Source organism: Eschrichtius robustus, chromosome 3 (assembly GCF_028021215.1).
Source record: "Eschrichtius robustus isolate mEscRob2 chromosome 3, mEscRob2.pri, whole genome shotgun sequence".
Taxonomy (NCBI): domain Eukaryota; kingdom Metazoa; phylum Chordata; class Mammalia; order Artiodactyla; family Eschrichtiidae; genus Eschrichtius; species Eschrichtius robustus.
This window is the reverse complement of record NC_090826.1, coordinates 137,492,385-137,517,495: the sequence shown is the minus strand read 5'-3', so window position 1 is coordinate 137,517,495 and position 25,111 is coordinate 137,492,385. Positions and strand designations below refer to the sequence as shown.

The 25,111-nt window shown below is 36.0% G+C and overlaps 1 protein-coding gene across 5 annotated transcripts in view; it reads right to left on the bottom strand.

Moving 5' to 3' along the window:
* The window catches only part of RASAL2 (RAS protein activator like 2), a 408,084-nt gene that overhangs the window by 136,552 nt on the left and 246,421 nt on the right, over positions 1 to 25,111 (bottom strand). Inside the window, exon 1 of one of the 5 annotated variants that reach the window (XM_068541308.1) lies at positions 18,419 to 18,460. The exons of the other annotated variants lie outside the window; for them this stretch is intronic. Within the exon in view, the coding sequence (XP_068397409.1) occupies positions 18,419 to 18,431 (13 nt within the window). The 5' untranslated portion in view covers positions 18,432 to 18,460. Of the gene's footprint in view, positions 1 to 18,418; positions 18,461 to 25,111 lie in introns of those variants that run through there. 5 annotated transcript variants of the gene reach the window in all.

The following is a 25,111-nucleotide window of genomic DNA, read 5'->3' as shown; positions in this document are numbered from 1 at the left end:
TTCGAATGTTGGTGCGTTTAATGTTGTCCCAGAGGTCTCTGAGACTGTCCTCAGTTCTTTTCATTCTTTTTTCTTTATTCTGCTCTGCAGTAGTTATTTCCACTATTTTATCTTCCAGGTCACTTATCCGTTCTTCTGCCTCAGTCATTCTGCTATTGATCCCATCTAGAGTATTTTTAATTTCATTTATTGTGTTTTTCATCGTTGCTTGGTTCCTCTTTAGTTCTTCTACATCCTTGTTAAATGTTTCTTGCATTTTGTCTATTCTATTTCCAAGATTTTGGATCATCCTTACTATCATTATTCTGAATTCTTTTTCAGGTAGACTGCCTATTTCCTCTTCATTTGTTAGGTCTGGTGTGTTTTGACGCTGCTCCTTCACCTGCTGTGTGGTTTTTTGTCTTCTCATTTTGCTTATCTTACTGTGTTTGGGGTCTCCTTTTCACAGGCTGCAGGTTCGTAGTTCCCGTTGTTTTTGGTATCTGTCCCCAGTGGCTAAGGTTGGTTCAGTGGGTTGTGTAGGCTTCCTGGTGGAGGGGACTAGTGCCTGTGTTCTGGTGGATGAGGTTGGATCTTGTCGTTCTGGTGGGCACGTCCACGTCTGGTGGTGTGTTTTGGGGTGTCTGTGGCCTTATTATGATTTTAGGCTGCCTCTCTGCTAATGGATGGGGCTGTGTTCCTGTCTTGCTAGTTGTTTGGCATAGGGTGTCCAGCACTGTAGCTTTCTGGTCGTTGAGTGAAGCTGGGTCTTGATGTTGAGATGGAGATCTCTGAGAGATTTTCGCCGTTTGGTATTACTTGGAGCTGGGAGGTCTCTTGTGGACCAGTGTCCTGAAGTTGGCTCTCCCACCTCAGAGGCACAGCCCTGATGCCTGGCTGGAGCACCAAGAGCCTTTCATCCACACGGCTCAGAATAAAAGGGAGAAAGAAATAGAAAGAAAGAAAGAAAGAGGATAAAATAAAATAAAATAAAGCTATTATAATAAAAAAATAAGAAAAAAATTATTAAGAATAAATGTATTCAGAAAAAAATTTTTTTAATTTTTAAAAATAGATTTATTAATTTTTTATAGTAAAAAATAAGAAAATTATTAAGAAAGAAATTTATTAAGAAAATAAATTTTTTTTAAATAAAAAATATGAAAAAACTTATTAAAATTTTTTTTTAATTTCTAAAAATAGAAAATAAGGAAAAAATTATTAAGAAAAGATTTATTAGGAAAAAGAATTTTTTAAGTGAAAAAAAAAAAACACAAAGCAAAACACAGACGGAAAAGGGGAAAAATTAATATATCCTGCTCCCAAAGTCCACCTCTTGAATTTGGGATGATTCGTTGTCTATTCAGGTATTCTACAGATGCAGGCACATCAGGTTGTTTGTGGAGCTTTAATCCGCTGCTTCTGAGGCTGCTGGGAGAGATTTCCCTTTCTCTTCTTTGTTCGTTCAGCTCCCGGGGTTCAGCTTTGGATTTGGACCCGCCTCTGCGTGTAGGTCGCCTGAGGGCGTCTGTTCCCCACCCAGACAGGACGGGGTTAAAGGAGCAGCTGTTTTGGGGGCTCTGGCTCACTCAGGCCGGGGAGAGGGAGGGGCCCGGATGTGGGACGAGCCTGCGGCGGCAGAGGCCGGCGTGACGTTGCAGCAGCCTGAGGCGCGCCGTGCGTTCTGGCAAAATTGTCCCTGGATCACGGGACCCTGGCAGTGGCAGGCTGCACAGGCTCCCGGGAGGGGCGGTGAGGAGAGTGACCTGTGCTCGCACACAGGCTTCTTGGCGGCGGCAGCAGCAGCCTTAGCGTCTCCTGCCTGTCTCTGGGGTCCGCGCTGATCGCCGCGGCTCGCACCCGTCTCTGGAGTTCGTTTAGGCAGCACTCTGAATCCCCTCTCCTTGCGCGCCGCAAAACAAAGAGGCAAGAAAAAGTCTCTTGCCTCTTTGGCAGCTGCAGACTTTTTCCCGGACTCCCTGCCGGCTAGCACCGAGGCTCGAGCCTCAGCTCCCAGCCCCCGCCCGCCCCAGCGGGTGAGCAGACAAGCCTCTCAGGCTGGTGAGCACTGCTTGGTGCCGAGCCTCTGTGCGGGAATCTCTCCGTTTTTCCCTCTGCGCCCCTGTTGCTGTGGGATCCGCGCTGTTAGCCGTGGCTCGCGCCCGCCTCTGGGGTCCGCGCTGATAGCCGCGGCTCGCGCCCGTCTCTGGAGTTCGTTTAGGTGGCGCTCTGAATCCCCTCGCCCCGCGCGCCGCAAAACAAAGAGGCAAGAAAAAGTCTCCTGCCTCTTCGGCAGCTGCAGAGTTTTTCCCGGACTCCCTCCCGGCTAGCACTGAAGCCCGAGCCTCAGCTCCCAGCCCCCGCCCACCCCGGCAGCTGGGCAGACAAGCCTCTCGGGCTGGTGAGTGCTACTCAGCACCAATCCTCCGTGTGGGAATCTCTCCGCTTTGCCCTCTGCACCCCTGTGGCTGCGCTCTCCTCCGTGGCTCTGAAGCTTCCCCCCTCTGTCACCCGCAGTCTCTGCCCACGAAGGGGCTTCCTAGTGTGTGGAAACCTTTCCTCCTTCACAGCTCCCTCCCACTGGTGCAGGTCCGGTCCCTATTCTTTTGTCTCTGTTATTTCTTTTTTCTTTTGCCCTACCCAAGTACGTGGGGATTTTCTTGCCTTTTGGGAGGTCTGACGTCTTCTGCCAGCGTTCAGTGGGTGTTCTGTAGGAGCTGTTCCACGTGTAGATGTATTTCTACCGTATCTGTGAGAAGGAAGGTGATCTCCGTGTCTTACTCTTCCGCCATCTTGCCCCTCCCTTCAAGATTATATTTTTAAGATTTATTAATATTGTTGTGTGTCACTACAGTTTTTTCATTTTCATTGATGTATTCTATTGCTTGACTATCATACTTTTTAAAAATCCCAATTTATTGATTTTTTTTCCAAGTTGTATCCATTTGAGGGCTATTATGGATGTTTTTAATTTTTGTACATGTATCATCATGTACATAAATATGCATTTCTACTGGGTTAGCATTATTTTCAGTTTTACTAGATAATGCCAAATTGTTTTCTAAAGAAACTGTATGAATTTTCACTCCTACTAGCAATGTAAGAGCTCCCATTGCTCTTATATTCTTGACAACTTTGGTTTCATCAGATTTTAAATTTCAGCCAACCTAGAGGTTGTACGGTGATATCTTATAGTTTTAATTTGGGTTTCCTTGATTATTAATCAGGCTAAGCACCTCTTCAAATGTATATGACCATCTGGTTATCTTCTTCTGTGAAGTGCTTATTCAAGTCTTTTGTCCACTTTTCTATTGAGCTTTGTCTTATTAATTTGTAGGAGTGCTTGATATATTCTCGTATTATTTTCTTTGTTGGTTTATGTAGCTTGCCTTTTTGCTCTCTGAGCAGTGTATTTTGATAAAGAGAAGTCCTTAACATAGTAAAATTGATCACTTTTTCCTTCTTTACAGTTAGTGCTTTTTCTGTCTGATTTAAAAATTATTTCTCTATCCTAAAGCCATAAAGACGTTATGATATAGGCAAGAATATACAATGGAGAAAAGACAGTCTCTTCAGTAAGTGGTGTTGGGAAAGCTTGACAGCCACATGTAAATCAATGAGGTTAAAACACTCCCTCACACCATACACAAAAATAAACACAAAATGGCTTAAAGACTTAAATATAAGACATGATACTGTAAAACTCCTAGAAGAGAACATAGGCAAAACATTCTCTGACATAAATCGTACCAATGTTTTTTTAGGTCAGTCTCCCAAAGCAAAAGAAATAAAAGCAAAAATAAACAAATGGGACCTAATCAAACTTACAAGCTTTTGCACAGCAAAGGAAACCATAAACAAAATGAAAAGACAACCTATGGACTGGGAGAAAATATTTGCAAACGACATGATCGACAATGGTTTAATTTCCGAAGTACATGAGCTGATTAGCTCATACAACTCAATAACAAAAAAACCCAACAATCCAATCAAAAATGGGCAGAAGACCTTAATAGACATTTCTCCAAAGAAGACATACAGATAGCCAAGAGGCACATGAAAAGCTGCTCAACATCACTAATTATTAGAGAAATGCAAGTCAAAACTACAATCAGATATCACCTCACACCAGCCAGAATGGCCATCATCAAAAAGTCTACAAATAATAAACGCTGGAGAGAGTGTGGAGAAAAGGGAACCTTCCTTACTTTGTTGGTGGGAATGTAATTGGTAAAGCCACTATGGAAAACAGAATGTAGGTTCCCTAAAAAACTAAAAGTAGAGTTACCATATGATCCAGCAATTCCACTCCTGGGCATATATCTGGAGAAAACTCTAATTCGAAAAGATACAAGCACCTGCAATGTTCACAGCAGCACTATTTACAACAGCCAAGACATGGAAGCAAGCTAAATGTTCATTGACAGATGAATAGATAAAGAAGATATGGAAGATATACACAATGGAATATTACTCAGCCATAAAAAAGAATGAAATAATGCCCTCTGCAGCAACATGGATAGACCTGGAGATTATCATACTTAGTGAAGTAAGCCAGACAGAGAAAGACAAATATCATATAATATCACTTCAATGCGGAATCTAAAAAAGTGATACAAATGAACTTATTTACAAAACGGGAACAGACTCACTGACACAGAAAACAAATTTATGGTTACCAAAGGGGAAAGAGTGGGGGGGAGGGATAAATTAGGAGTTTGGGATTAGCAGATATAAACTACTATATAAAATAGATAAACAACAAGGTCCTACTGTATAGCACAGAGAACCATATTCAATATCCTGTGATAAACCATGATGGAAAAGAATGTGAAAAAGAATACGCACATACACACACACACACACACACACACACACACACACGAAACTGAATCACTTTGCTGTACACCAGAAGCTAACACAATATTGTAAATCAATTATACTACAATTAAAAAAATATATTTCATGTTATTATTTTGTCATTTACATTTAGGTCTACAATCCATATGAAATTGATTTTTGTATAACATGTGAAGAAGGAATCACTTCCTTTTTTTTTTTTTTTATTCGAATAACTAGTTGAGCCAGTACCATTTATTGAAAAGACCATAATTTTACCACCACTCTGCAGTGTCAATTTATCATAAATAAAGTGTACATATATGTACAGATCTGTTTTAAGACTCTTTGTTCCACTGGTCTATTTCTAAAACCAGTATCACTTTGTCTCAATTACTATAGCTTTATAAAAAGTCTTGATAGCTGATAGAGCAAGTCCTACCAATTTATATTTCTTCTAGATATTTTGGTTATACTCGGGCCTTTGTATAATTTTATAATCCATATACATTTTATAATCCATTTGTAAAATTCCTCTATAAAACACTCATGAGATTTTTACTGGGATTGTATCGAATGTATAGAGAAATGTGACAGAAAATTAACATCCTACAAACCAATATTCTGATTCCAGAAATATGGTATAAGCCCCCTTTTCAATTATTCTTTAATTTCTTTTAATAAAGTTTTATATTTCTGCTGTACAGCAAAGTGAATCAACTATACTTCAATAAAAAATATTTTACTGCTAAAAAAATGCTAACCATCATCTGAGCCTTTAGCAAGTTGTAATCTTTTTGCTGGTGGATGGTTTGAAATATTGTGCGAATTACCAAACTGTGACACAGAGACATGAAGTGAGCAAATGCTGTTGGAAGAATGGCACCAATAGACTTCCTTGATGCAGGGTTGCCACAAACCTTTAATTTGTAAAAAACTCAGTTATCTGCAAAGTGCAATAAAGTGAAGTGCAATAACAAAATAACAAAGTTTATAGTTTTCTAGATGTTTTGTACATCTTTTACTAGATTTATTTCCTAGGTAATTACTTTTTATGTTATTGTAAATAGCTATCTTTTTAAAAAATTCACTTTTAGTTTGTTGTCGATACAGAAATGCAATTGATTTTTGTTTCCAGATGTTGTATCTATCAACCTTGCTAAACTCATTATCTGTAAAGGTTGTTTTTTTTTTTTAAGTTTCCTGAACAGACAATTACATCATCAGCAAATTATTAAAATTTTGTATCTTTCCAATCCTTATAATATTTGCTTGCCTTGCCGTACTAACTAGGACATCCAGTATAATGTGAAATAGCAGAAGTAACAGTGGACATCCTAGTCTTGATTCTCATCTGAAAGGGGGCCTTTTAACCATTAAGTATGTTTGTTGAGGGGTTTTTGTAGATACCCTTTATCAGAATAAGGAAGTTCTTTTCTATTCCTGTTTTGCTAAGAGTTATTACGAATGGTTGGTAAATTTTATCAAACGTGGTTTTTGCACAATTGAGATGATTTTAAGTTTTTCTCCTTTAGTCCACTGATAGTGAATTATATTAATTATTAAATATTAAACAAACTTTGCATTGGTATAATAAACCCAATTTTGTTATAATGTATTATTCTATTTACTAATATTTGTTTAGGATTTTGGCATCTGTGATAATGAATAAGATTGCCCTATAATTGTCCTTTCATGTAATGTTGTTGTCAGGTGGTATAGAAATGATGCCAGTGTTATAAAATTAGCTAATGTGTATAGTCTCTTTTCTTTTTCAGAAAGAATTTGTGTAATCTGAAATTATATCTTTTTTCAATTTTTTTAATTGAGTGAAACATTCTTTAAATTCTATAGTGCTTTACAATTTTCAAAAGTTTCATACACACAATTTCATATAGTAAGTCCCCCGCATACAAACGAGTTCCATTCTGAGAGAGCATTCTTAAGTCCAATTTGTTCGTAAGTCAAACAAAGTTAGCCTAGGTACCCAACTAACACAAGCGGGTATACAGTACTATACCACAATAGGTTTATAATACTTTTCACACAAATAATACATAAAAATAAACACAAAAAGTAAACATTTTTAATCTTACAGTGCAGTACCTTGAAAAGTACACAGTAGTACAGTACAACAGCTGGCATATACGGGCTGGCATCAAGTGAACAGGCAAGAAGAGTTACTGACTGGAGGAGGGAGAGGAGGTGGGAGATGGTAGAGCTGAAGGATCATCAGCAATAGGAGATGGAGGGCAAGCTGCAATTTCACTCACGTCTGACATTGATGGAACACACGTTCGCATCTTTGAAAAGTTCGCAACATGAAGGTTCGTATGTAGGGGACTTACTGTAATCCCATAATAATCCTTTCCCCCCCATCCTATGTTGCCCCTCCCCTCTTCCCTCTCCCCACTGGTAACCACTAGTTTGTTCTCTATATCTGCGAGTCTGCTTCTTTTTTGTTTTATTCACTAGTTTGTTGTATTTTTTAGATTCCACATATAAGTGCCATCATACAGTATTTGTCTTTCTCTGCCTGACTTACCTCACTTAACATAAGGCCCTACAAGTCCATCCATGTTGCCACAAATGGCAAAATTTCATTCTTTCTTATTGCTGAGTAGTGTTCCATTATATGAAATTATATCTTTCTTAAATGTCTGCTAGAATACTTAAGCAAAGTCTTCTGGGCTTGGATTTTTATTTGAGGTAAAGCTCTTAATTTCAGATTGAATTTCTTTAACAATATTAGGATCTTCTTCTTGTGTCAGTTTTCAGCAAGTTGTATTTTCCTAAAAGTTTCACTAGTTCATGTATTTTAAAAATTTGTTTCCATAAAATTGTTTATAATATTCTGTAAGTATTTTTTACTGTATGCAGGATTGATAGCAACATATCCTTTTCCATTCTGGATAATAATTATATTTTTCTTGATCAGTCTTGCCAAAGGTTTGTCAATTTTATGTCTTTTCAAATAACTAACTCTTAGCTTTGTTGATTTTCTCCACTGCATGTCTGATTTGTTTAATTAATTCCTATTCTAATCCTTTTTTCTTTCCTTCTATGCTCTTTACTATGGCACTATTTTTCTAACTTCAAGTTCTACTCTAGCTAAATCATACAAATTTTGATATATAATATTTTCAGTACCATTTGGTTCTAACTTCTCTTATGACTTCTTCATTGATCCGTGGATTATTTACAAGTGTCTCTGATGCTTTTAAGAGGACAGTTTTTTAAAAAAATACATTTATCTCACTTAGTTGTTTTCAGTAGGAGGGTTATTTGGAAAACCTAGCCCACCATTACCAGAAACAAAGAGCCTATAATATGTTCTTAAGTGAAAAACACAAGTTGAACTACAACATGTATCATTTGATCATGCTGAAAACACAGAAAAATTGTCTATGTTCATGTGCTACTTACACACATACATATACGCACACACACACATATAGAGAGTCTGGTAGGATAAATACTAATTGTTAATTTTAGTTATATGTGCAGAAAATAATAGAATTCCTGGAGTGTGGGGGAAGAAAGAGCTTTTATACCTGGGCCTGGTTTGAACTGTTAGGAATGTCAGCTATTACTGTTACTTTTTTAATTAAGATTTTATTTAAAATAGACCCACATAATACTTCAATTATTATAATGGATTAGAAAATTATATATAATCAAGGGAGCACGGAACTTGAAACTTTATTCAATTAACTTCTTTGGTTTTCAAGTAGGATTTATTTGACCTCAGGAAAAGTAAGATTTAACTTATGATGTCTCACAAAGAAGAAGATCCTAAGAGTCACAGTTTTAAAGGCCCAAACCCACATACTTCTATTTCACTCAGATTCTACATACTGCCACATTCTCTTTTTCCTCCTCTTAATGGATAGGGAAAATAGTTTGTGACAATGCTTTCATATATATTTTGTATTACTGTATTCCTCACACTGGACAACCTTAATGTCTAAGTTTTCTTCAAGATCTTATTTTCTAGCCTTTCCATCACTGAAAACACGTCCAAAATTTTTTAGATATGGCACACAGAAGAGAACACAGTACTCTAATAAGGACTACAAATTAAACGGAAAATAACTTAATATCTCAAGTGTTATGTTTAAAAACATAATCTAATAAACAAAGCAAAATAAAAATAAATAAATAAAAGTTCAAGGAATAAGAGCGGCACAGGTTACCAAGAATTATGAGGCATTAAAAGATATGCATTTGGAAAGATCTATAACTAGAAGGCAGGATTGAAAATGGGCAGGAAACTGTCATGATGGGCAGGATATACAACATCTTTAGAGGCCTAGGGAGTTCCCTAGAGTTCAGATCATTCTTCAACAGCAAAATAATTTAAGAATGGATAGGTCTGTAACTTTTTAATTCAGAAATTTAAAAAAATTCAGGACTGTCATTCATCAGTTGATGATAAATATGAGGTGGGGTCACATGTTCACCAACAGCTAATTTGGCATCAGAATCTGTTCGGCAATATTTGCATGATTATACTGTGTTTTCCTTTATTTTACTAAAAATGGGTGGCAGATTGAAAATGAAAATGCTGCTATCACAGAAAAGAAGCATAGGCTTCATAAAACTAATATTAATTTAATTAAAATAAAGATGAGACTGTTAACCTGCCAGAACTAGAGAATCATTAATTTCAATGAATAGTCTACATTCGACATGAAAGGGGGGAATAAAAGCACAATTAAGAATCGTGCACAAAGGCTTTGGTGTTTATGATGTGGGTATATATGGTTCTCACATCTTTGTATAATCCTCTACCCTTGGGTGTAGGTGGGGCCCTGGATCTGTTAATATGATGGGATAGTCACTCCCTCGATTCTGCTGTATTATATGGCAAAGATGATGGTATAGTCATTCTTGTGATTATGTTGCATATTATACTGGACTCCATCATAGTAGACTAGAGTAAGATTCTCTCACTGGCTTTGAAGAAGTTGGCTTTGAAGAAGTAAGTTGCCATGTTCTGGGAGTGTCACAGGAATGAGACGCAAAGGTGGTCTCTAGGAGCTGAGAATGACTCCCTGCCAATAGCCAGCAAGAAAACAGGATTCTCAGTCCTACAACTACAAGAGGACTCTGAGCTCCAGATGAGAATGCAGCCTGCTAATACTTTGGTTTTGACCTTGTGATACGCTGAGCAGACAACCAGCTACACTCTGCCTATACTTTGGTTCTATAGAAACTGTGAAATAATAAATGGGTGTTGTTTTAAGTCATTGAGTGTATGGTTGTTATAACAGCAATAGAAAACTAATTTAGTATGCTAACATGAAAACACTGAGCTTGAGTAAAGCGTGAAATATGAAGGATCTAGTGGAGAAGACTGCTGTAAATGAATCCATAGAGCTAAACACATGCATTTTAATGATTCAGAACTGGAAGGATAAGATGGAGGGGGGCGATTTATGTGAGAAGAGAAGAAAGGCATGCTCAAGAAAATATCATGCTTGTATTTTTGCAAAGAAAAAGAAGGAAATTAACATTTATTAAGTATCTTCCATTTATAGTGTTGGATACTTCCACATTTCAGTGATGAAAAAGCTCTTTTAGACATTTCTCCAAAGAAGATGTACAGATTGCCAACAAACACATGAAAGAATGCTCAACATCATTAATCATTAGAGAAATACAAATCAAAACTACAATGAGATATCATCTCACACTGGTCAGAATGGCCATCATCAAAAAAATCTACAAACAGTAAATGCTGGAGAGGGTGTGGAGAAAAGGGAACCCTCATACACTGTTGGTGGGAACGTAAATTGATACAGCCACTATGGAGAACAGTATGGAGGTTCCTTAAAAAACTAAAAATAGAACTACCATATGACCCAGCAATCCCACTACTGGGCATATACCCTGAGAAAACCATAATTCAAAAAGAGTCATGTACCACAATGTTCATTGCAGCTCTATTTACAATAGCCAGGACACGGAAGCAACCTAAGTGTCCATCGACAGATGAATGGATAAAGAAGATGTGGCACATATATACAATGGAATATTACTCAGCCATAAAAAGAAACGAAATTGAGTTATTTGTAGTGAGGTGGATGGACCTAGAGTCTGTCATACAGAGTGAAATAAGTCAGAAAGAGAAAAACAAATACCGTATGCTAACACATATATATGGAATCTAAAAAAAAAAAAAATGGTCATGAAGAACCTAGGGGCAAGATGGGAACACAGACGCGGACCTACTAGAGAATGGACTTGAGGACATGGGGAGGGGGAAGCATAAGCTGGGACGAAGTGAGAGAGTGGTAGTGTATATATGGACATATAAACACTACCAAATGTAAAATAGATAGCTAGTGGGAAGCAGTCGCACAGCACAGGGAGATCAGCTTGGTGCTTTGTGACCAGCTAGAAGGGTGGGATAGGGAGAGTGGGAGGGAGGGAGACGCAAGAGGGAAGAGATATGGGGATATATGTATATGTATAACTGATTCACTTTGTTATAAAGCAGAAACTAACACACCATTGTAAAGCAATTATACTCCAATAAAAATGTTAAAAAAAAAAAGTTTTATTTTTCTTCCAATAAAACAAGTAATCACATATCCTTTAAAAGCATAGAAATGTTTTCAAAGCAAAATGATATTAAAGCCAAAGGTACAGAAAACTCATTAAATTTGTATCTAGAACTAATTAATAACTATATGTAAAAATTAATGTTTGGTATGAGTAAATTTATATCTTTATATACACTACAGAAATATATATATAAATTGTTACTACTATAAAATATTTAAGTCATATGAAAATTAGTGTTTTATATGTCTTTGAATGCTTATGAATGGTACTTTGAAAGTTTATGGAAAGCCTGGTAGTTCTATTATTCACATCCTGCAATTTTGTTTTGAAGATGCACTTATAAGCCCAGTCTATCTGAAGCTTTCCCCATCTAACCCTTTAAATGACTCCAAATGTAAAGTCCCTGACAGCACACATAGACTAGGCAAATTTATTTTATTTTTGTCTGCACCGCACGGCTTGCCACATCTTAGTTCCCCGACCAGGGACTGAACCCGTGGCCTCAGCAGTGAAAGTGCCGAGTCCTTACCGCTGGACCACCAGGGAATTCCCTAGGCAACTTACAATTTAAGAATAAACATGGGGTCATTCCTCACCATCTATGCAAACAAAATGGACTTTCAAAGAATATCATACCATCATCCTGGAAGTTTGCTTATTGTTTTTTGTTTCTATTTTGTGGTTCTGTTTTAGCAAAATGGAAAGATTATAAAAATATCTTTTCTCAGACTCTTTACTAAATGATAACATGCATTCAGAAAAGTGTATAAATAATGAGTGCACAGGTCAATAAAGTTTTTCAAATGGAACTCATCCCAGTAAATAGCACCTAGATTAAACAGAACAGGACAGAACAAAACAAAACAGCATTACTAGCAACCAGAAGCCTCCTTTATACATCCTTTCCAGTCATTACCCCATAAGGATAATCACTATCCTGACTTCTATCACCTCAGATGAATTTGAACTATATAAAAGTAGAATCAAACGGTGTGTATATTCTTTTGAGACTAACTTTTCATGCTCAATATACATTTGTGAGATTTATCCATTCTGTTGCAGGAAGCAGTAGTTCTTTTCAATGCTGTATAGAATTCCATTGTGTAAGCAAACCACAGTTTAGCCATTCTACTGCTAATGAGCATTTGGGTGGTTTCTAATTTTTAGCTATTACGAACATTTTTTGTACAGGTGTTTTGGTGAACCTATGTATGCATTTCTGTTGGGTACATATATAGGAGTGGAATTGCTGGGTCACAGAGCATTGTTCAGCTTTAGTAGATACTGTCAAATAGTTCTTCAAAGTAGTTGTACAAATCTATACTCTCATCAGTAGTGTGTGAGAATTCCTTTTGTTCTAGATCCTTGTCAACATTGGGTATTTTCTGTTTTTCTCATTTTAGACATTCTGATGGTTATGCAATTCCATTCTGGTTTAAATTTGCATTTCCCTGATGAATAATGAAACTGAGCACCTTTTCATATACTGAAGACCCACTTGGATAGGCTCTTTTGTAAAATGGGCATTGAAGTCTTGCCTTTTTCTCATAGGTGTGTAGGAGTTCGTTATATATTATGATTGGATATTAAAATTTAAAAATATCTCTTTTCAGATTGTCAGAGAAAAATGTAACATAAGCAACATCTGGACTAAACCTGGAAAGCTTTAAAAAAACCAGTTTCTATTCTCCTGTAACACAGGTTTGACAGGGGAAAAGAGAAACAAAAAGTCTACCTTTAAATATTTAATTCAAGAACTAAGCAAAATAAAAATGGTCTTACAATTTCTGACACTGGAAGAAACCTACTGGGAAGCTGTCATAAATCACAGTATTTTATAGCAATAAAATAGTCACGTCCTTGAAGCTCACTATTTCTTGTTAATTAAAATTTGATTGTCAAATACATTTTGCAGTTTCTCAGAAGATATGTTTCTGAGAAAAACTGGTAAATAATTGGTTGGATTTTCTTTTTAAAAAGGACCAGAGGAAAGCCTGGCTTCTGCTTTTAAATACCCTTCCATTTACAAATAAAACAAACAAGTAACTTCTAAACTTTCTAAAAAGACTTCTGCCTTTTATATTGCAATAAATTCCCTTTGAATAGTACACTTTGGTTTTGTTAATAAAAATGTTTCCAAGGGAGACTGGTTTTCATTCTTTGTAATGACAGCAATAACTCCTCGGATTTCTTCCTTACACCATGTTTTTGGTTTTGTTAATAAAGATGGTCAACACTGGCTCCAATTGGAAAAAAAAAAAAGAAAAAAAGCTACTTCTTCGGAAAATTTACCTTTACAAGTTGATCATCAATCAAGTATTTACTGAGTGCTGTATTTATAAGGAAAGGAAATGAATAAAACCAAAGTTACTAAAAATATATTTCATAATTTTAGCAATTGTCACTGTGCAAATATTTACAAGTAAAAAATGGTACTCATAAAACAGAGTGACATTTATTGTTTCAGGAAACTACCATGATGTTTCACTGAGTATTAAGGGGAGGCAAAAATGCTTCAAGAAAAATTTCAAGATGTACGTAAGCTAACTGTATGGAAGATAAAATAAAGATCTTAATTCATTAAAAATCTCCTTATATTTCAGCTGTAAAATGGAGACTCACAAAAATCAGACCAAATACTTACTGTGATACAGTTCCTTTACCATATGCAGAAGGTAAATAATCTATTATCCTTTCTTTGAGTGATTTGTTTCCTATACTTTGAGAAAATGCTAATAAGAAATATAACCATACTGAACAAAATCTTAGAAATGAGCTCTTCATAATGAGCTCTTGGTACACAAAAGATGATTATCCTTCCCTGTTCACAGACACATCACATCTTGTCCTGTCCTTTGACTGAGCAAACCCAATTCTTTCAATGTATTCACACGGGCTAGATTTTTTGGTGGCTCTTCTTGCACTCCCTTTGACACATCATTCCTTTTTTAAACAAATGAAATAAATTATTTCATTTATTTAACTGATGCTTTATAGTCTAGGTGTTCCTAGAAAAAGGGATTATTGAAGTAGGGACCCAAACATCTTATCTTCTCCTATCTGAATCAAGAGACCAAAAATCAAATCAACTGCACACAACCCATTTGAAATGTAATTTAGCAAGAAAGTTACAAACCAGAGGGTTAAAAAGTGAAAGAATATCCAGTTTTTCTAGTTTTCATGTTAACTAAAGGTAATATCTATGAATAGTTAACTATACAACAGTGCTGCTAAGTTTTTCCAAAGGTACTCTATAGTCTGAATTAAATGCAATAATCAGAGTAAGCAAATTGTCCAACAGGCTGGCTATCCTAGGTGACACCTGGTCCTGAATGACACCGGCTTGATCCTAGCAGCTAAACTTGTTTGCTTACTTACTTTTGAAAGTCTGACAAAGAAGAGCAAACAGAACCAGGTCATTTTTATTCTTCAAAGAACAAAACTGTATTGACCTGAACTAACTTTACAAGTTGCTGTTTCAGCAATTCACTTATTTATAAAATATCGTAAACCTGAGAATGACAGAAATGTGGAGTCTTACAGAGTCTAATTATTGATAAGAACTCCTCACTGGCTCCCTCTCCATGTGTTTAAGTTCAGAGAGCTCCTCATTCAGCAGAATGGTACAGTCTGAGTAGGGGCGAGGAAGGTACCAGAGAAGATAAAGACCTTCATCTGAATTTTAATGATGATTCAGTAAGTCTCTCCTACTTGTCAAGTATGCACAAAGAAAATATTCTCAGTGGCAACGCTTAAGGCTTCCAGACACAAGCAGATATCATACCCATAATTACATGTGAAACTCTGATAGACTGAATCCCCATCAGCACGCACACACACACACACACACACACACACATACACACACATACACACAAAGGAAGACAAAAATAAAGAGAAAGAAAAGACAGCTCTAAGAGGATTCATATTGCTGAGTCATAACTCATTTTCTTGACTCACTGTTCAATAGGAAACAACTGGACATAATCAATTTTTTTCTCTTTCTGCACTAAAGAATTAGATATTTTAGAAAGTTCATGCACCTCAAGTGTAAGAATCTGCTGAACCTGATTTCACCACAGTCACCTGCTTCACTAAAACTGATAGGGAACTGAAAACAAGAACAACCACAAACAACCACTAGAGAGCGTGAAAGAACAGAAAGAACAAAACCAGCGTAACACTTTTCCTCTTTACAGGCTGCTGAAGAAGGTCAAGACTGGAGCAGAAGGGGAAACACAACCATGTGGTCTACATAATAGGATTCCCAGAGTTTTGAGTGGATAATCAGGTAACCTTTATGAGTAAAGAATTAACTTGACAACTCAGAGCATTACAAAACACTGAATTATACCCAAGAAGTAGAGAGAAATTGCAGCGGGAAAGAAGTAACTCCTCTGAATGAGACAAAAGTTTTGATCAACTATAGACAAACTTTTATCAGAAAAATGTCAATGGCTATGACACAGAGCTGTTTACCTTCTTTGCAAATTTAATATATAAACTATATGGATATATATTTCATGAAAAAAAATTTAGAGAAACTAGTATCAAGGAAAAAAAATCATGAGTAGTGAAAATGGGCCTGACTTCAAAAAAACAATGGTCAAAAGAAAATTATTTCACATACATAAGAGAGTTTCTTTCCTCATGTCATTCATTTCACCCTACCCACTCCCTTCCCATTTACAATCTGTCTTTGGTCATAAAATGGGCACCTTATTAGCACACTGCTTTTCTCTAACAGAGAAAGTATAAACTTGCATAATCTGACATCTGTATTCAGGACAGAGAAAGGAGTATGTGTTTCCTTCTAATATTTTTCTCTTTCCAATGCATGGTAGTAATTTTATAATTATCAGATTGGTTAATAAAGTAGTTTCTTTCAAGTTAGGTCAGTAAAATACCAGCAATAGATTAATGACTTGATTGTTTCTAACATGCGGAAATACACTAAGGCCAAAAGTCCATCTTCATCCATCCATCCATCCATCCACCCACCATTTACACACATAATATATACACATATATCATGGCAGTCCTTTCACATATGCCAGCAGGATAAAAGATGAGAGAAAAAATCTAAGCCCTGTGTAACACAACATGAACACTGTTAAGTTGGATAGAGCATTATGTCCTCATTCTCATAGCCATCAGTCCTTTTATAAACAGTGTGTTTTAATAATGGATTCGGCAGTAAGACAGTCTCTTGTTTCCTTCTGGGTAGAGAATGTACTTTGTAATTTGATTTCTGATAGCGGAGAGCAGTAGTGAAACTGTTCCTTACAACTTACTGTTCATCCCTCACAAACTTATAAATCACAACTGCATCTACACAGACCTAGTCAAAAACTGGAACAGCAGGTCAAGCTTTAACACAAAAACACTGCATCCCTTCACTGTGCTTACAGCCAAATCAAGCTAACTTGTTCCCAGGAATTGTAAAGAGCCATGACAGATCCTTTTGACAGTGGCTATCTTTACTATTTAGCTCACTAGAATAGTGTGGCCTCTTTCAACCCCACAATGGTCTCCAGAAAAATAGAAAGGGCAGCAACCTTTTTAGGGACTAAATGAAAATGTATGAAGACAGATGTTCACTGTCTGTTGTGACTCTCAAGATCCTCCACTTAAGTTACCCTCTAACACATAATTCATGAGGTGGTGTAACAGAGGACCCTTATAAATGGAGGAAACAGAGCTGGACCTTGGATAAGGAAGCAACTGGTTCAAACAGCTGGATAATTTTAAAATGTTATCTTACATTAAAAAAATATAAACATAGAGAAGGCAGTGACTATGGGGTGACGTTTTGCCTCCAGTAAATAGATACAAGTTACCCCAAAACAGCTTTACTAACTTAAATTATACAGTTGCTAAGTCCCAAAGTCTTTAAAAGAAATTAAAATCAATTTTAATTTTAATTTCATATACAGATATTCAGAACATGCCACAGCTATGTAATTGTTTATATAAAAGCACCATACAAACTATAGTTATTTTCCTTAACTGAAAGCTATTTTTTATTCTGATAAATATTTTGTTATATATTTTTGGTTTCGAAAAAGAATATGATATCAATATTGATGACATCCAACCCCCAATATTTCCTCCCCATAAGATTTCAATCTAGGTTTATGATGCATTTGGTCTTTAGGCAATAATTCATGGTACCTGAGCCAGCAGATACAGTATGGATAAAGTATAAAGCCTAAATGTATTGATAGCTGGTACCATGAAAAAACCAGTAAACTGCAGATCACGAGACCTGGATTTTCTTTTCAATTCTGTTGTAATGCTGTGATCTCGAGCAAGCATCAACTCCATTAGACCTAAATGTTCTCATTGAAAATGGAGAGAGTGGACTGCAGTAGACGTCTCTCAAGTCTCTTTCAGATTTAACTTTCAATGAGCTAATTAAAGTTTCTAACTTTTCATCTATTGGCAGAGGATATTAAAAGCCTGCTTGGGCAAAAAAACCCACAAAAAACAAAAAACAAGCAAAGTTCTCATTTGAACTCTTACTGTTGTCTATGGATCCAACCTGTTGAGCTTTCCGAATTAAACAGATTTACTACACGCTACTGAGATTCAAGCAAGGTTGTTACAATATTATTAATGGTCAATATATTTTGTCTCCCTCAGAGAGAAATGGGCTGTATCCATTCCCAGGTATCTTAATATTTCATAAAGAATCTGGGGAAGATACAGAATAAAAAATCCACTTCAAATTACTAAAAGAACAAGTAAATGTTGCAGTGTTAGTATTTTGCTATGATCATTACACCTTTAATTTATCTGAGTTTCTCAGAAGGCTATTCTTGAGCTGGATTTTGTACTGGATGTTGACAGCCTCCACACAGTATTCCTGTGAACTCACAGTAATGAAAAACAACCTATTTTTAAAAGCCAATAAGCACAAAAGTAAACAGTCATTCCATTTGTGTAATTTTGAAAAAGCACACATTCCCTTTAAATATATACGAACTTTTAATTTCTGTCTCAGACAGACTCTCGGAACTCTTACCTGGGGTCTGCATTCCGTGAAGTTTCTGGGTGTTGCTAACATGATCTTTCCGGCATGCCAGTCAAACCACTTTCTATACCGTATGGTACTCACCGTGCTTGCTCACTTGCTCTCTCTCTCTCCACTTTTTTTTTTTTTTTTTTTTTTGCTCTCGCTCTGTGCCTCAGACAGATTGGAATGTAGAAAAGCCAGAGCCAACGCCAGTCAAACTCCATCCCCCCACACACCCCTCCCCGCCCAGTTCTTTTGCTAGAGAGCACTGAACAATGGCTATCCTTCCTGCTCAGAGCGCCTCTCTTTCACAGCACTGGATGCAGGAGGCAATCTAGTTCAGGAGAAGCAATGCGATTTACCAAGCGAGGTAATTCATTTCTTCTGTCCCAAGGGTGGATGTGTACATCTGTGTGTTTTAAGAAGTGATTCATTTTTTTTAAAGCAATCTACTTCAAAATCTGTCCTATTTTAGGGATAGAAAAATAAAACAAATTTCAGAGGTTCTTATTTTGAGTGTTATTGTGCTGAATTAAAACATAAACTTTTCAAAACCCAGGGAAATATCTTACAGCTGATGTATATATAGAAGTCTGTTAACACAAATATTATTATCTTAAAGTCACTCAGTGTGTCACCTTATCGCAATAGAAATATTTTAAATTCAGAAAAGAAAATTTTCATTTCTCTGAAACCTTTCATTCAGGTCTTAAGCTAGAACTTCATTTTAAAAATAAAGAATAATTAAAAATTAATTTTATAAACAGAATGGCTCCTAACTGATTAGTCAACTAGTTGTGATGAAACTATAGATAATATCACTATTCTCAGTCATTATTTTGGTTTGTTTTCAAATCTGATGTATTTCTAGGGTTTGTTTTTTCCTACATTCCAAAAAAGGAAGGCAGGTCAATGATGTAATCTTCATTATTGGTATGATGACCTAACACATTCTGAAGCTGCTCGTCTGCTAAGGTTAGCATGTCAGGACTGAGCAATTAAAAAATTCAGTTTGAATCACTGAGCAGATTCCACCTGCCACTTCAGACAGTAGAACAGGACAGACATGAGAAGAGCCCGGTTTCAATCTTTTATCTACCGTTTAACAAACAGCTGATAGAAACAAATATACTCTATCTCTATTTATGTGTTTATATATATGTATTATATATCTCTCTCATATACAATCTAGATATACATTTACACACAGATGTATTTGTATATGTACACATACATACATATGTGTGATGAGTGTGAATGTATGTATCTTTGGCACCCTTTTTTCCCTCCCCTTTTTCTCTCCAAGTCTCAATGATTCACATATAAAGTCTCCTTTAATTCCATCATAATTTGGTTTTCGTTATCTGCTTTCATTTTCTTTAAAGGATCATAATACTCTAACATTGCATTTTCCTCTGCCTTTACTTTGAGTTTCCTATCTCTACTTCAGAAGAACTATTCCTATAAACCCTATTGCTACTCAAATAAGAGTCATAGAGGGGGAAAAGACATAAACAAAAAGTTATACAGAAAAGAACAAACTAAGGATCTGACCATGAAGACTTACAGACCACAGATTCCCACCCTGCCCTATATGAAACAAAACACCAACAACCCCTACCCTCTTCTCACTCAGGTGAGCTTTACGCTTTATCATTATTTGTCTCATTTATAATTAACCTTAAAATAGTGCAAAGTATACCAAAATTATTTTTACTTATTATTTCTCAGAATATTTATAAAAAATAAGTCATGATTTCCATTATTCTATCCAAGAGTCAGAGTCTAAGTTAGAGTCTAAGCAGTGAGTCTAAATTACCAGGGAAAGAGATTTCAGCTCAATAAAAGGAAGTCAGAGCCATTGCAAGGCGCTTTCCGAAGGGGCTGCCTACTACAAGAGGCAGTGACTCCCTAACTCTTCCCACACGGGTTGGCAGCCCATCTGATGAATAACTGTAGTGCAGCAGCTCTCAAACTATGCTACTGAACTCGTGTTCTGATGATAAAAAAGAATAATAGCAATCTTCCGTGACATGACAGAGAAAGTTCATGTATACGATTTTCTCAAGTGTGAGTTTTTTCTTTTTAAATATATTTTAAAATGTTAGAATCTGTTAGTGTTAATTAATCTTAAAGATGCCTGGAATAGTTCCAAATTCAGATCGATAATGACATTTTCAGATATCTGAAGGTGAATTATAACAATAATTTACTGTGTTCTGCAAAAAGCACTTTTCCTACCTAGAGTTCTGATACTTGAGTAAATCTGAGAAGCACTGTTGAGGAAACAATTTTTCATATACCCAAATATGATATTATTCCATTAGTCAACACTGTTCAAAGGATATTATACACCATATTTTATTAATTTCTATACTAAATCTTTTTCACAAGTAAGCATTCCTATTTATAATCCCATTTTATGCCTTCTAGCCTTGAAGTTGCTGCTTCTCTATCTAGAAGTTCCTTCCTTGCCTGGTCTGCCTGTCATACTCTTATTTACCCTTCAAAACCCAGATTTAAAATTATATTCTTAGTGTGGTTTACCTTATTTCCTACCCAGAGCTGATTACATTCTCCTCTGTATTTTTTTTTTTTACTCTCCACTATTTTTTTTTTCTTTATAGCCTTCATCATTCTCTAACATTATACTATGTACTGATGTTTAATGTCTCTTTTCTCCACCAGAACATGAGGTAGATGAGGGAGGGGCTTTGTCTTGTTTTCAGCTTATTGCTAGAGCCTATAACAGTGCCTGGCTTAATAGGTACTTAATCGGTGATGCCTGGATGGAGAGATGGATGGATGGATGAAAGAATATATTTCAATTACCAAACCTTTGTAAGTACTTACACTGAGGAGTGCTTTAGAATAACTTGAGGACAGGGACCATAGCATATCCATTTTCTGATGCCACAGCCTAGCACTGTGTATGTACATGCGGTGAAACAAGAATATAAAGGAATTCGTCTCAGGTTTGTGCGATTTCAAGTTAACTAATTGAAGACAATTGAATTATATACGAAGGGAAAATAGTCATTTCATCATTTACCCAATTAGGACCTACTTGTAATAGGTGAAATCCTGATCCCTAGATGTTGCTTCTTGGAATAATTTTTAATGTCTCTGAACCCACAGCCATGTGTTGTGCTGCCTTGATCACAGAAATGCAGCTTTTGAGGTAGACACTGAAGAGACTGATAAAATCTTAAACTACAACACTAAGGAGTTCTCTAAGAAGCTGGAGAAGCATGCGTAAATGGCTCACACTCCAGCCATGAGCTCAAGTTACAAAGTAACTGAAATCCATGTCCATGCAGAAAATCCCTCATGGGTTAGAAAAGCCTCATAGAGTCTGAAGGTGTTTTGAAATGATATATTGGATCACATAACTAGAAAGCTCAATTCAGCACCCAGCATATTCATTTTGGTTAGATGAGGGCACTTGAGCCATTTTATTTTTGCAAATAGTCACTATTTTGTCAATATCTGGTTTCACATTTCTCCCCTATACAGAGAGTTGGATAGGGTTGTCTTGACTAATCCATCTTACGCAGTCATGATCCAGCACTGTACTTACTAAATAGTTCTACTAGGTTGAACTACGTGAAAATGCCATTTTTGTAAGTCAAAAATAGTCGAATATCAGCAATGATCAAATGAATAATAAGAAAGATTCAAACACTGAATGAAGGGTTGGAGTAGATAATTTTAAAGGTCTCTTCTGGTTCCAGAATTCCATATTATAATTCAAACATAAATAAGAGCATCAATCAAATTTAAAGTTTGGTCACCACCTTGTCAAACTATGGTCCTATTATAACTTAACACAGCACTCTGTTCTTGTCCTTCTTGGAACTTATATAATGTCTACCACATAATAAATGCTTAATAAATATCTGCTAAATAAACAAATAGCTTGAAAACAGGTATAAATGGACTACCGAAGGCTGTATCTATGTGAGTTTCCAAGTTCAGTGTCAATGAATATTGGTTTTGTTTCTAAAACGCTAGGATATTTTTTTTCTAGTTATGAATCAAACAGTATGTTTTGTGAACTTTGAAGAATATGGATAGTATATTTTCTCCCTACCCCTTACAAAAGTAATTATGGAATTCTGACTTTGGTACAGGTATAGAAGTCAATGTAACAGCCATTAAGAAACCCTAAAACTATAGATGCATGATTTTCTGAAAATCAAAGGGCACACACAAAAAAGCTAGCTGCATATAATTAAAAGTTACTTGCACATCCACTTTCTTATCAAACAAATTAACAAATGAGCAAACAAACAAAAAATCCTGGTAATACATGTCATCTCCTCCTCCAAGCAGATACACACATTGATAGCAGTCAAACTGAGGTGTACACCAGTCTGTACGTGTGCTCCCTCTTCTGAACAGCAGATGATCAGAGACACAGCTTCTTCTAACCATAAACACAGTTTCTTTTAATGTCTCCCCATAAACCAGACTGACATTCTGATGCTGTGGCCTTCCTACTGCATTCTTTTCAGAGTTCGTATTAGAAAAGGAAACCATTGTTTATAACTAGAATGACAAACACCAAAGTCACCCACTTATTCAGAAATGCCACTGAAATTCTAATTTTTATTCCATTTTATTTGTATATGATGGGACCACAAGGCATACTTCTCTTCTGATAAAAAGGCATTATAAAGACCAGAGGATCTGTTAGTCATATGGTTAGCAAAGTACTCAGAGTGTTTAGAAAAGGCACATGCCAGACAAGTGACAATTCTGATGGCCACACAACGTTTTTACAACTTCTGGCTAGGCATTAGAGCTTTGCCTTGCTTTTCCAGCTAAGATGATTTAGTAGACTGAATTTGCTTACCTGAAATGGCCACTGGTCAGGAGAAAGCACTATAAAGAGCAGGCAAAATCACACATCAGTCACCCTTCTCAATACTCAGGCTGTCATATGAATAGGACCATACTTCAAAGAAAAATAAGCAAAACCTTTGTGGAAAAATCCAGGCAAATCTTTTTCTAGTTTTATTTCAGTGTATGAGTAATAATATACTACAGAAACAAAAGCAACACTTCTATTTCTATGAAAAAAATCATTAATAAACAGTAAGAAGCGACTAAAAGCTTTCTGGGATAGGGTTGGATATTAATGGATATCTCAATGTGTTCACAGAGCCAAGGACATGCCTATGACATTGGCCCTCCTCATTTAAAAGAAGACCTTAAATTGAACTTTAATAAAGCTTTCAAAAACTCATTTTCTTCAGTGGCTTTAAAATACATATATAACTATCTGCACGGCTTGGCTTGTTGATTTCCTGTTAAGCTAATCTGCTGTCACAACTGAAGTACTATTAGTCCACCTTTCCCATATAATGCAGATAACACTTCAGTTTCAGTAAAAATATGTCATTAGGCATTTATTTTTGCCTTAGTTTTAAAGAATATTTGCAAGTGTGGGCTACTGTTTCCATAAATCTACTTATAAAAAGCAAAGATGTCATGGTACAGTCATCTTTGGCATACCACTGATACAACAACATATACATGTACTATATAATTGAAAACACTAGCGCATACTGCAGGTAAAGTCCACTTCACTCAATTTCCATTACTCTCTTACAACTAACTAAAGCAAGCTAAAATCTAGCAGAACTCCAAGAGATAAATCATGAAGCAAAGAGGACATCAAAATGGACAACAGACACATGAAAAGATGCTCAACATCACTAGTCATCAGGGAAATGCAAATCAAAACTGCAATAAGATATTATCACCTCACACCCGTCAGAATGATTATCATCTAAAAGACAAGGGACAACAGGTGCTGGTAAGGATGTGGTGAGAAGGGAACCCTCATACACTACTGATGGGAATATAAATTGATCCAATACTATGGAAAATAATATGGGTGTTCCTCAAAAAATTAAAAATAGATCTACCATACAATCCAGCAATTCCACTACTGAGTACATACCCAAAGGAAATGAAAACAGTATTTTAAAGAGATATACACACTCCCATGTTTACTGCAGCATTATTCACAATATCCAAGATACGGAAACAACCTTAAATGTCCATCAACAGATGAGTGGGTAAAAAAGATATGATTTATATACCGATGAAATATTATTCAGCTATGAGATAGGAGGATAGCCTGCCATTTGTGACAACATGCATGGACCTTGAACACATTATGCTAAGTGAGATAAGTCAGACAGAGAAAGACAAATATGGTATGACATCACTTATATATGAAATCTAAAATGTCAAACTCAAAACAAACAAGTCAGACAGTAAAATGGTGCTTACCAGAGGATGGGTTTGGGGGGATAAAACTGATGTTGTTTAAGGGTACAGACTTGCAATGGATAGTAAGTAGGCCATACAGATCTAATGTACAATGTAATAAATATGGACAACAAAATTATATTACAATTATGTAATGTGATAAATAGCATTACAACGGTAATCATATTACAATATATAAATGTATCAAAGTAACACGTTGTACACCTTAAATTCATACAATGTTATGTGTCAAATATATTTGATTTTTCTTATATGTTCTGGTATAATGTTATAAGTCATAATCCTAGTTATTACCTTAAAATGTATATTCAGAAATAACTAATTTTCTTGTCAACTGCATTGTTATGAACTTTCATCAAATTTTTAACTGTGGTCATTTTTAAGTCTTTTGTCATT